Source organism: Callospermophilus lateralis, chromosome 9 (genome assembly GCF_048772815.1).
Source record: "Callospermophilus lateralis isolate mCalLat2 chromosome 9, mCalLat2.hap1, whole genome shotgun sequence".
NCBI classification, from domain to species: Eukaryota; Metazoa; Chordata; class Mammalia; order Rodentia; family Sciuridae; genus Callospermophilus; species Callospermophilus lateralis.
The window spans coordinates 37492883-37506669 of record NC_135313.1 but is presented as its reverse complement, the minus strand read 5'-3'; the positions used below and the strand labels follow the sequence as shown (position 1 = coordinate 37506669).

The following is a 13787-nucleotide window of genomic DNA, read 5'->3' as shown; positions in this document are numbered from 1 at the left end:
TGTTTTGAAATTTCCCAATAGGTGCCAAAGAGGAAAAGCTGACATGGATGCCAGCCATAGACACCTGCTACTTCAGCGTATTCATCGCCCTGCTCCTAGGTGTATCTGGAACATTTCCTTCCCCAGTACTGGAGGAGGATCTTCACTTGGCAAATTTGCCCACAAAGGCTGGTTTGATGCCCAGTGCCTCTGAGGTGAGAATCCTGTGTCCCTGGGTGGTAGGCACCTGGCCAGGCTGCCAGGCTGACATTCTCTAACGCTCCTTGCAGAACCCCAGAGTGGTCTTCTCTTCCCATCCTTTATTCTCCCCCTGAAACAGCTGATGTACTTGCCATGTTTTCCACAATCATCCTCCCTGTCTCTAGATCCACATAAAAAATGAAAATCTGTTAGCCACCTTCACCCCGATTTCTAGCATTCAACAATGAATTATTTCTTGGGTCTCAGTGTCATTCTATTTCTAGGATGCACCAGGCTTGGACTACATCAAGATATAAAACACAGATCCCCGTCCTCATGGAACTTACATGCCAGTGACATGTTTGCCTGACTCAGTGACCTGAAAAGAACCAACTAACTGCTGTGATCATTCTCCACTGCTCAGAGAACACCAGGCTTTCTGCCCTCTGGCCCACTATCAAACTTGCCTTCCCCTACACTCTGGACTCCAGTTACATCTACCTGAGTCACCAGTCATACACTCACTCCTCCTTTCCTCTGGCATGTTTATCCCCTTAGCTCAGCCCCTCCCACCTTCTCCTGGACTGCCAAGCCCTGCTCATCCTTTAAGAACCAGCTCCATTGACATCTTCTTGAAAGGCTTCCTGTACTCAAGCAAGCCATCAGTCACTTCCTCCTCCAATTCAATTCGGATATTGTACTGATCTGCTTCCTGTTTTGCTTCCACCTCCAGACTGAGAGCTCACTGAAGTCAAGGTTCATGCTGTGCAGCTTGGACCACCTCAAGCAATTTCCCTTGTACATGACTGACATGCAGAAGGTGCTCAAGTAAACATCGATTCATTTTTGGTAACCTTCTTTCATTTAGAGTCAAAAGCTTTTTGCTCACCACTGAGGATCCCTAATTCAGTGGAAAGAATTCTTCTTTTCGTAGAAGTAGTAGATATTAGATTAAATAAGGTAGTCACTCACTTCACTTCTGGAAGCAACAGCCCGGTGCAGCGGAGTCAGCCACATGTTGTCCTTGGCATTCACACGAGCTCCTGGAACCAAACGGCACAAGTTAGAGGAATAATGGAGTCAAAGAACCTTTTGCCAGTGTTACTCAAATGCTCTATCTTGCTCCTGTTTGTCTGACATAACCACCAGATTTTCTTTTCTTTTTCTTTTTTTTTTTTTTTTTTTTTTTTGGCATCCATCATGTCCTGACAATATTTTGTCTGGGATGAGAGGACCTGTAAAAATGTTTTATCTAAAAATTCCAATGTTTTCTCTAGGACTAGCCAGATATTTTGATAGGAAAAAGCCAACTTCCACAAAGCTTTTGCACAGACACAACATGAAGCCTATGTAGATTGCTCACAGCCCCCTCCTGCTATGGAGTGGGCAGAGAGGCTCAAGCATGAGTCGGAAGGAACCAGCTCACACTCAGATACTCCTCACACCCAATAAATTTTATGAAGCCATGTCATCATCATGGAGCAGAGGCTCCCCCTGAATGGATTCAGGGGAAGCAGGAGACTTTCTTCCAGGAGACTCTCACAGTTCTCCGTGACAGCAAGCCCACCAAGTCTATGTCTGAACAGCAAAAATACCCACAACAAACTTCCTTTTTTGTGGTTCGAGGTTTTGATCAGTCTTTTGGTCAGAGATGAAACGTTCTATTAAAGAGCTTACAGAAGGGGAGGATGAGAAAACTATGCAAAATGTCTCCGTAGATGCAACATGAAGAGCCCATTTTAGCTGTAGGACAGCAAACAAAGAAGCTCAGGAGGTCAAAGAGTGGAGGCATGAACCAAAGAAACTACACAGTAAGGCAGGGGAGGGGAAGAAAAGAGGGGGTACCTCAAGGGACAAGAGCCGAGAAAGTAAGTCAAGTAGAAGCAGAGGTTGACTAATCTCCTCGAGGCCAATGCCAGCTGGCAGCTGAAATACAGAACTTTGAAAAGGCAGCAAGAGACTTTCATGGGTAAAAGTGAGCTTGATGTTTAGTTTAAGGCATGAACCAAAGGAAATAACAAATCATAGAACTTACACTGTCTTAACTGAAGAACAAATACCATTAACAGCAATTAACCACAGAAAACAAGAACACAATGTCTAAAGCAAAGAGAGAGAAAATACCTCTCCCTCCAGCCTCCATTCTGATTTCATTGGTTTGAGATGGCATCAAGCACAAATATTTTTTAAATGCTTCCTAGGATCCAAGATTATTGTAACATCCTGTCAAGGTTAAGAGCCACTGATGAATTGTTGCTTAGTATATATCAAGGTTAAAAATCATTTGAAAGCTAATCTCATTAGTACCAGCTTGCCTAAAAGGTTTCAACCTCCCTCACTTCGATAAGGAGCACAGTAAAATCACTGTGAGTGGGCAAAGGCTGCACGCATCTCTGGCCCCAGTTGCAGGATGCTCTGAGCTAAATGCTCTGGAGTAAATTGAATGTGGTGTTGGAAGATCCGTGGTCAGAAGACCCAGATTCAAGTTCTGATTTTAACACCTACTGGACCCAGTGATTTAGAGCTCCTAATCTGTAAATGACTCTAACAATAACAATAATACTAACACTTCTCTATTCATTGCATTGGGTACCTGGAAGAATCAGATGAACATGAAGATGCTTTGTAAATTGCAAAACACTTAAAAAAATATTAGCAGTTCTTATTTCCAAATCACCTCTAATGCTTATCTACACTTCTAGATCTACAACTCAGACTTTCACAGGGAATAAAAAGTATGGCCATTGCCCTACCAAAATGAGAAGCCCTACACAGAGATTTAAGAACACAAAGAATCGTCACCTAGAACTTGTACAAGCAAGTATCATTTTAAGAGAAAGAGAGACTCAAGTGTCAGAGGATGCTAAAGAAAAAAAAAAGATATTGTTAAAACAGAAAAATGGTGGATCTTAAAATCAAGGTCTCACTACCTAAAACAAATTTTATAGGGAGGGGAAAGGAGGGTTCATGAACTGAAATTGATTCCTGTGCATATATGAGTTTGTCAGGATGAACCCAACTGCTGTGCATAACTATAAAGCTCTAACTTAAAATTTTTAAATATAATTTTTAAAAATAGATTTTTCAATTAAGAATACAAACAACAATAAGTGTTAGCAAGGATGTGGGGGGGAAAAGTATACTCATACATTGCTGGTGGGACTGCAAATTGGTACAACCAATCTGGAAAGCAGTATGGAAATTCCTTAGAAAACTTGATATGGAACCACCATTTGACCCAGCTATCCCACTCCTCAGTCTATACCCAAAGGACTTAAAATCAACATACTATAGTAACACAGCCACATCAATGTTTATAGCAGCTAAATTCACAATAGTTAAACTGTGGAACCAACTTGGATATTCTTCATTAGATGAATGGATTAAAAAATTGTGGTATATATGCACAATGGAATATTACTCAGCATTAAAAGAGAATAAAATTATGGCATTTGCAGGTAAATGGCTGGAGTTGAAGAAAATCATGCTAAGTGAAATAAGCCAATCCCCAAAAAAAGCAAAGGTCAAATGTCCTCTCTTGATAAGTGAATGCTGATCCATAATGGGGTGGGAGAGTGGATGGGAAAAATGGAGGAACTTTGATTGGGCAAAGGGGAGGGAGGAAAGGGGAGGAGGCATGGCAGCAGGAAACATGGTGGAATGAGATGGACATCATTACCCTAGGTACCTGTATGACTGCACATATGGTGTGATGCTACATCTTGTATAACTAGAAGAATGAAAAGTTGTGCTACAATTGTGTACAATGAATCAAAATGCATTCTGCTGTCATATATACCTAATTTAAATAAATAAGTAAATAAATTTTTTAAAATTCATATTTTATCTTCTGAGTTCCAACAGAGTGCCAGATTGTTGTTACTAAGCCTACCTTTCTGATTTAGAAACAAACATAATTAGAAAGAAAGAGAGGGAGGGAAGGAGGAAAGAAAGGAAGGAAGGGAGGAAGGAAGGAAGGAAGGAGGGAAGGAAAGAAGGAAGGAAGGAAAGGGGAAAGAAAAAAAAGAAAAGAAAGAAAAACAGCATTTATCCTTACAGGTTCTAGTATTTCCTCTTCCAAACTTCTAGAAGTTAGTCAACACTTCTAAAACTACCCACCTTTTTGTCATGTCTTTTCTTGGGTCATAGAAATGTCTAACCACATTGTGTTCAAGTTGTGTATCTCTCTTGTGAGCCAAATGCACATTTGTTACTTATTTTTAGGCTGTTTCTTTGGTACTCATGTCACAACAAACATCATTCAGATTTCATGCAGTCTTGGAGGACTGGCTTCAAGTCCATTATTCATAGTCTCTGAAGGAGTAAATTTTGTTTTTTGTTTTTTGGTTTTTTTTTGTAAATTCAAAAGCTAATGCAAGAAGAAACCCAATTGGCAAGACACATACTGGAAAGATACTTTTCAAAATTCACCAGAGAGAAGCAAATGAAAGCAGCATTAACATACCATTTCATATCCAACAAATTGGTACAAGATAAATGTAACAATGCCTAGAGGTAACAAGGATATAGAGTAACAAGAAGACTCAACATAAAACCAGTAACAGGGTGAATTGGTATAAGCTCCTTTGGGGGAATGATGAGGTGGCATCACCTAGTAAAACTTATGTTGAGCATACCCCCTCCCACCTGGAAATTCCACCCCAATCATATCCTTACACATGTAAGAATGTTCACTGCAGCATGATTACACAATAAGAAGTTGTAATTCTAAATATTGATCAAGGGGGAAATGCATAAGTACATTGTGGTGATTTGTACAATGGAATCCTACATGGTCATGGAAATGAACAGCCTGAAGTTCTGTATATACACAGATTTACTTAAAATTGTTACACTGAACAAATGAATTGAGTTGCAGAACAAAACCTTATGGCATAATTCCAGTTATATAAGGTGTTTAGATTTACAAAAACAATTCTATATGTTATTTATGGATACATAGATATGAAATAAAAACTAAAATATGGTTGAGAGAACAGATGCAAATTCTGGACAGTGGTTGCATCTAGGGAGGAAGAGTGGAAAAAGGGATGGAGTTAGGGTGACCAGATGGCTATAACTGGGCCTTCAATGTTTTAAATGTCCTTTTTAGAAAAGACACAATGCAAATATGACAAAATGTTAAGATTTACTAAAGCTTGGTAGAAAGTATGTGGATATTCATTATATCATTCTCCATATCTTTCTATATGCTTCAAATATTTTCTAACAAAGTATTTTTTAAAGAAAACTAGGGCATTTGAGGTTTTGTGTTTACTAAAAATGGGAGGGGTGGTAAAACTCAGTTGCATTTTCTTAGATTATTTTTGTTCTGGGTTAGCAGCCCTTTACAGAAAACAACACTCTCCACCCTTTCCATATAAAGTGGCCCAGCCATACAGTATATACTGCCAAGATTTTCCTAAGATTTGCTCCAGGTGAGGAAAAAGCAAGTGCTGCCTCTGTATCTGTAGATGACCTTGGTTTTATGGTCTGATTTGAAAGGAAAATTTCAAATTTTAATGATATGTAATACCTGTTGGTCTTATGTTACTTTTTTCTCATGTTCTTCTCCCTCCACAATCATTATAGCTCATCCCAGTTGTTGCACGATAAGGCAGGATGAGCATACCGAGAAGGAGACCACTGTAACCCTTTATCCCCAAGGTGGGAGAGCTCCAGAATCTGGGGAACCTTTTGCAGTCTCAGTGCCATTTGGTTATCACTACATTGTGGAGCTAAGCATCTCACCTCAGAAGCTCTCTCAACAGCCAGACAACCAGATATCAAAGGCAGCAGGGCACGTGCCCTACAAGTATTTTACACTCAGACTGGTGGTTCTGCTTTTGCCACTGCAAGTCTGAACCTTACCTTCCATCTCTTTCTTCTTCCCCCACCCTTTCTTTTCCCTTCCCTCTTTCTCCTCTCCCTTCCCTCCTCCTTCTCCTCCTTTTTCTGTTTCTCCTCCTCTTCCTCCTCTCCCTCACTCCCCCCCCACTCTCTCTTCCTCTCTCGCTCACATACAACCCATTTCTGACTTTTGCATGTGTGTGTTAGGTGACTCTATAACATCTTCCTAAAGGAAATAACTATAGACGAATGTTGAAACTAATCTTCAAGGGTGTTTTATTAAAGGTTGGTCACAAAAGTGAAATACTGAAAACAATTTTGGTATTAAACAAAGAAGAGTTAGTTTAAAAGTCTAGCCATAGAATGTACCCGTGGTGGTTTGGAGGAGTGCTCAATAAGGTGAGACATGATTAGAAACTATTGTTGATGTGATAAAAGTAAGTATTAAAATATTATAGATAGAACAAACCTATATTTTGTAAAAACACTAAATAGTCTATAAGGATTTAACCCAAAAGTCCTAAGATAATTGCCTGACACGGGGCACATGATACAAATATATATATATAGTATATATTTGGTAACTATTTGTTATATTTGGTAACTATTATGGGAGAAGAGTCAGGGACTAAGGAACAGCTATAAGCATAGGACAGACCTAAATGAATAGTTAGCATCTGAAGGATACTTTCTGATTAAAAGAGACACCCAGCAATGTCTCTTCAACAGAACTGATGTTTTGAAACGAGGAAAATTTACCTATCACAATGACAATGTGATGACCTATATTTGAATTCACATTTGGGTTATATAATACATGAATGTTTTTTTAACGAATCATTACAAATATAGGTAAAATCCTCTCGAGTATCACCCCCCAGTGCTGAATACCCCCCTCCTCCCTGAGGTTAACCACTGCTCTGAGTTCAATATGTTAAGTTTCCAGTTGCTTTTATGTCTTCAGACGCAAATATGTGTATCCACAGAAAATTCTGAGAATGAAGCTGGGTGGTCAGTACAATAGTTTTTGAATATTTAAAATGCTACATGATGATTTTTTAAAATATGTCACAATATGTATTTTTCATATAAATTGTATTATATTGCATCAACACTCTGAATTTTCTTGCTCCACTTAACTAGAGCCTTTTTATATTTATCCAGGTTGATACTTATGGAATCAGTTAATTCCTTTTAACTGCAACGTGTATTACAATGTAAACATGCCATGTATTTTTAGACAATTCCTTTGCTGATGGTACCTTAATTATTTCTAATACTCCACTATCTAAGCGATGTTTAAATAACAAATATCCATAAAATTACTTCTGCAAATGTGCAAGTATTTGTCTAGGAAAGATCACTTAAAATGGACTTATGTGTCATAGGTGGTGCACATTTCTGGTTTTAATAGGTATTCTCAACTTTCCAATGTGTGCCCATCTAGGCACTCACAATGTATAAGATGACTCAGTTTCCCACGTCTTCATCTACACTTGATATTGATTCGTTGATTCACTCAAGTGAATCTGAATCAATAATATTGTGGTATGCACTTGAAAATTTGTTAAGAGGGTAGATAGTTCTCATAATATGTTACCATCCACAAACAAATAAAAATAAAACAAAGGAACACAAGGAGACTTCTGGAGATGGTAGATACATCCATTATTTTGATCAGGGCCAATGGTTTCATGAGCGTACACTTAGGTTCAAACTCATTAAATTGTACACTTTAAATATATGTAGTTAATTGTAGATCAATATTTCAATAATGTTGTTTTTAAAATAAATGAATATTGCAAATCTTATAGGGAGAAAATGGTGTCCCCCTTTATGGTTTTTGTGTTTAATAAGATTGGGCATCTTCTAGTATGTTGGTCTACTGCCCACTTGTAATTTGCTTTCTGAGAATTACTTGTTCATATTTTTGCCCATTTTTCTATTGTTTAAGACATATTTATACACTGGCATTGTTACTACAATTATTATTATCTATGTGTTCTAAAACATTGTAGCTTTATACAGATCCAAATGTAGCTTTCAATATGAAAATTCTTTCAAGGAGAAAAATGACCCCAAGCACACACACAGGGGTGGAAGGACGTCTGCGTCATGTAGGTTCCTAAAGCCTCAGAGTCTCTTGAGAAACTGAAAGACACGCAATTAGGAATCTAGGGAAAATGGCTGGGTTCAGTCATTGTGCAGGTCCTGCATTCCACCTCTCCCCTCCTGCAAAAGGCTGAACAGGCAGCTGCCAGGAAACCTCCTCCCCCACGGCCCACCTCGAGAGAATTTACTATGACAAAAGCCAAGTTATCCGAACAGGGATTGGATGCATATTTCATCAGCGTCATCCTGCTGCTGGCTTCCCCATCCTCTTTCTCTAAACACTTTGCAGAGTCTTATTTACCTCTCAGAGGGAGGCGTCAGATGGTTTGGGCTCTGAATTGAATATTTATAACTGATTTTTCGAAAGCAAGCTCCATGTTATTTACCTGTCTGTCAGGCACCATTGTGCACGGAAGGACACAGTCTGCATGTCTAATGATTTAAAGGCAAACGCTTTTTACCCAAGGACATTTTAAAGCTTAAACGTGAAAATAAGCACTAGGCTATACTGACACTTCAGGAACAAAGGCTCAGCTAAAAACGATCAGTCTAAATACAAATTTAGCATGTTTTCCATCTTTTCCCTGTTACTTCTTAATTTTACTTCCAAGAGATCAGGAGTAAAGGGAACTCTGGGCATCTTTTCCAGAGACAGCATTTCTGTTCCATTAGCCTTGTCATTAGGAAGAGTGGAACAAAGAAAAAAGAAGTGGCGTGAAAAATGTGGGCTGAGTGACTGAAAATTCTTACAGGTGAAAGACAATAGCCAAAGCTTAAGGCTGGTTTATGCAAAGTCTGGCTTCTAATTTTTGAAATAAACACACATGAAAGAAATATCATATGAAACATGATTATATTATAATGAGATTAGGTCGCTGTTGATTTTCTTTTTAACATAGAGATGAAATCTTATTACAGCACGAGAGCACTGTCTTTCCAAGCAATTGCCTTGGAGAAGTATATGATAATTCCATGTATCTGGCAATTGCTCAAAATATTTTTTAAAAACTCCCCGTGGAGTTTCTGTTAGAGCCAGTTTACACACCCACAAGAAACAGTCCATTGCTTTTTAATTGCATGACATTTGTAAGCCAAAATCAGCATTGTTGATTTTCACCAGATTAAAAAAATATATCAAATCCATCCTCAAACAATGTGTATTTGTTATGCATAAGGGAATCGAAAAAATGATGTGCCACTAGCTCTGGAGGCAAGCTGCATCACAAGTGGTAAGCAGATTTTGAAAAATCATAGGAAATAATTCTGCAAGACTACCATTCATTTGGTGGCATAAATTCTAATAAATTAACTGTTTTATTTACTAGGCACACCTGACAATCTCCCATATTACAGGATGCACACTTCCCAGAACTCTGGAACCCTTATCCAACCTTGGTTTTCTCTACAGTATATCTCTACTGTTGTCATTTTTCTGTGTGCTCCTCTTCCTATATCTCAACCTGGGTCTCTTAACTCTCATCACTGATGGGTTCTTATGGATCTCATTGACCTTCTCTCTGCCTTATTCCTAACTCAATCAGATCCAAACAGAAGCCAGAGTAAGAGGGGGACTGACAGTGATAAGAAGGTGCAATCTGCAAGGCTTCCATTCATCCTCAAGACCTTGGGCTCTCAGGCTACATCCATCTGGTTAAAAGCAGAAAAAATTCAGTAGAAATTCAATGGGTTTAGGTTTCATTTGCTCTGTAAGTTTATACAACAGCAGAGAATATAGCTGAAACAGGCTGTTCTGGCAAGGCCAAATTATTTGTCCAACATGGGAATCATTAGCACCTCATTCATTATTAAATTGGAAAATAGTTCGGTTGGATTCCCTAAAGGGTCAGCTGCCAGATGTAAGCTCAAAAGTTGAAATCATTATACTCTCACAATGATATTTCTTTACGAATATAAAATTTAAATTGAATAAAGGACTGCTTAGGGAAAGTAAAAACAATGTGAATCCTAAAAGTTGACCTCAGATTTTTTGAATTGCTGAAGGACTTCCCCAATGCTTGCCCATACCCTAAGTCTTCCTAATTTGATGGGGAAGAGAAAGAAAAATTCCAAAGTGAGTGGAACCAAAATTATACCAGAGACATTAAGAGCTCTGTAATTCTAAGACCAAATAGGTGTGTAAATCAAGATACATGCTACAGCTTCTCCAGGATCTATTGAATAAGCCACACAGAGGAGAAGAGATTCCATACCTACATGAAGGTGGTGTGAACCCAAGTTTCTCAACAGTCACCAGCCCCAGATGGTCCATTTCATGCTGCAGAAATAAAACCTTCCTTTTCAGATATAGAAACAACCTCAGAGTCTAAGACAAAGTTTTGAATTTGAATTTGCACATTCATGAAACAAACATTCCTCTGAGATGGTGAGAGAACTCTTTTCTTTCTCTCTTGCTTCCTTCCTTCCTTCCTTTCTTTCTCTCACTGGGAATTGAACCCAGGGGCATTAACGACCAAGCCACATCCCAAGCTCTTCTTTGTTTTTTGTTTTGAAACAGGGGCTCACTAAATTTCTTAGGGCCTCACTAAGTTACTAAGGCTGGCTTTGAACTTGTGATCCTCCTGCCTCAGTCTCCCTGGGATGCTGGGATTACAGGCATGTGCCACCACACCCGACTGAGAAAGCTCTTAACACAGGTTGAACATCCCTATCCAAAAGCTGAGACCAAGAGGCTGGGGTTGTAGTTCAGCAGTAGAGCGCTTGCTTAGCACATGCGAGGCCCTGGGTTTGTTCCTCAGCACCACATAAAAATAAATAAATAAAATAAAGGCATTGTGTCCAACTATACCTAAAAAAAAAAATATTTTTAAAAAATGCTGAGACCAAAAGCCTTTCAAATTTTGGAATTTTTTTCATATTTTGGAATATTTGCATATATAAAGAGATATCTTGGGAAGGGGGAATCCAAGTTTAAACATCAAATCTATTTGTTTCACATATACCTTGTACACACAGCCTGAAGGTAATTTTACACAATATTTTTATTGCACCTGCACTAAACTATCACATGAAGTTAGGTATGGAATTTTCCACTTATAGCATCATATTGGCACTCAAAAGTGTCTTGGGTTTTGGATTTTAGACTTTCAGATAAGGATGTTCAACTGATATATTTGAATGGTAGTACAGCAGGTTGGGACTGTTAGGTGTTTTATCACAACATTCTTCAAAGTCTAACCCCAGTTCCACATGACTGTCAGGAGCACTGGGCACATGACTTGCTTCCTGGGGAAACACCTCCAGAATGTGAACACAACAAAACTAAGGATAACATGAATCTTTCTGGTGTATCACAGCACAATTCTTTCCCACGATGTTCTCCTCTTCCGCTTGAATACATGTTGCAGCACCTAGCTTGGTACAATTTACTTTAAAATTCAACAACTTTCCTTTACTATCGTAAACAAGGGCAAAGCCTTATTATAGGCCTTTTGCCTAGTCCATGGGCAGAGGCATTTCCTCTAGATTTTAATCTCCCCAAACAGAAACAAGGAAGAAGAAAGATAGCCTCTCTGCACATAATCTACAATGATGCATGTGCATGCGCTCAGATTCATCCCAGGGATTTGTCTAGCAAACACTCAAGGGAGAAAGCACAGAATGATTCTGGAAACCTGTTTGGTGAGATGTACTGAGCAAACAGGTTTCCAGAAATAAAAGCATTAGCATTTTAAAATCTGATGAAGCATTTAAATACATAGAAAAATAAAGAGAATAATATCACAAAGAATAGTATGCACACAAACTAGATTTAATATGTTTGACATATTTGCTTCCAGGTTTTAAAAAATAAAACATTTTATGGGGAATTGTAGTAGTCCCTTTTATGCCCTTCCCTGAAGGCATCCTCACTCAGCCTGCCTACTCACACGCAGACATATTCAGAAACTGACATGGTTCCTTACCTTCCACATTTTTATACTTTTATCACATGGTCACAGTTCTATAGCCATAAGCTTGCATGGTATTATTTTGCAGTACAATTTAAACATATGTATGCATTTACATTTAGAAAATTTATATACTCAGCATAAGTACTTATAGGACTTACAAGGTGCAAATATACAGAATATATTTATAGTGAATACAAACCACATGTAGTATGTAGTATACATGTTTATATAGACTCTAAACCAGTTTTCTTCTCTCTCTCTCTCTCTCTCTCTCTCTCTCTCTCTCTCTCTCTCTCGGTGTGGTGGTGGTACTAGGGATTGAACCCAGGGCCTTGTGCATGCAAAGCAAGCACTCAACCAACTGAGCTATGTCCGCAGCCTTGTTTTCATTTTTTATAATTAAAATACCAATCAGAAGATATCCAAATGTACTGCATTTGTCCACAATGCTGTACCTGACTAGATAGCCAGGATTTGAACGTTCAAAGTAATATAAATATTTTACTAGAGAAGTCATTTTTCTATCTTGTTGTTGTTTGTTTTGAAAAGTCATTTTTCAAACATGAGTTTTTTTTGCATTGTCTTTCTTTCACAGATTAAATTGCTGATCAAATAAACTTCCATGAATATAATAAAGAAAGTTTTGTCTGGGCTTACTGCAGTAGTCAGTCTAGTAAATGGGTCAATTAAACTTTTATCTAGAGTTGACGTTTGAATACAGGTGTTATTTACCTGACAGAATCAGGAGTTCAATGATCTCTGCATCTCCCAGAAATGCGGCCACATGAAGAGGGGTTCGTTTCTCAGAATCCTGAAATAAACAATGTCAAAGTTATACAACAGGTCACTGGCAGCGGGAGGTGCCTTCTGTAGATGGTAAAACATGTGGTTCCCTCTGACATTAAGGCTTGTGGAATGAGCTTGAAGGCCAAACACAAACTGAGGTGAGTCTGGTTATAATTTTCTCTTAGCACACACCATGGTCACATGTACAAAGGATTCCATTTTTTTGTGTCTGTGCATGACATTTGCCTAATTATGGCCCAGATCAGGTCCAGGATGGACCATTATGTACTAGATGATGAGCCTCAATTTATTTTCAGATGTTTTAGTCTAGTAAAAAAATATTTTTTTTTCCAAACCTGCCTTAGCAACAAAGTACAAAACTTTCAAAGATTTACTTTCCTTCTGAGGGAACGTAGTGGAATTATTCATAAGGCCATGAAACTTAAGTACAGTCACTTTCTCCTTTCTGTCCTTATCCACTGTTGCCTAGACTCCTGCCCCTTTGCTTAGTGCTGATGGGATGCCTACTTTCAGCCAAAACCAAATTCTGGGGTCAGAGGGGTGACCACAACAGGCCTGGTCCCTGCTTTCATGAAATGTGCATTCCAGTGGGAAGGCTGACAATAGTCACATAAATAAACAACCTATGAGATCATTTCAGATGTGGTGCTAAAGACTGCGATTTCAAACAAAATGGGATTTGGAGATTATAGAGATGGGAGTAAAAGCGGTAAGGCCTTTCTAAGGATGTTGATATTTAAGCTGAGAGCTGGAGGCAGATTTAGTTTCTGTTTTACAGATGAGAAAAGTGTGACTCAGATAGATTGATAAATTCCTCAAGACCCCAAAGGTCCGACCTTTGCCTAGAAGACCCCAGTTTCTGTCCTTGAACAGGCACTTAACACGTTGTGCTGAGAAATACAATACAAAGACAGGGTGAGAGCATGA

At 38.6% G+C, this 13787-nt stretch overlaps 1 protein-coding gene across 4 annotated transcripts in view; it reads right to left on the bottom strand.

Annotated features, from left to right (window-relative positions):
- Positions 1-13787, bottom strand: part of Ankrd44 (ankyrin repeat domain 44) — a 295099-nt gene that overhangs the window by 134168 nt on the left and 147144 nt on the right. For all 4 annotated transcript variants that reach the window (XM_076865519.2, XM_076865521.2, XM_076865520.2 and 1 more), the window contains exons 3-4: positions 12786-12864; positions 1153-1223 (exon numbers count right to left, since the gene is read on the bottom strand). In XM_076865519.2, the coding sequence (XP_076721634.1) occupies positions 1153-1223; positions 12786-12864 (150 nt within the window). The remainder of the gene's footprint in view (positions 1-1152; positions 1224-12785; positions 12865-13787) is intronic.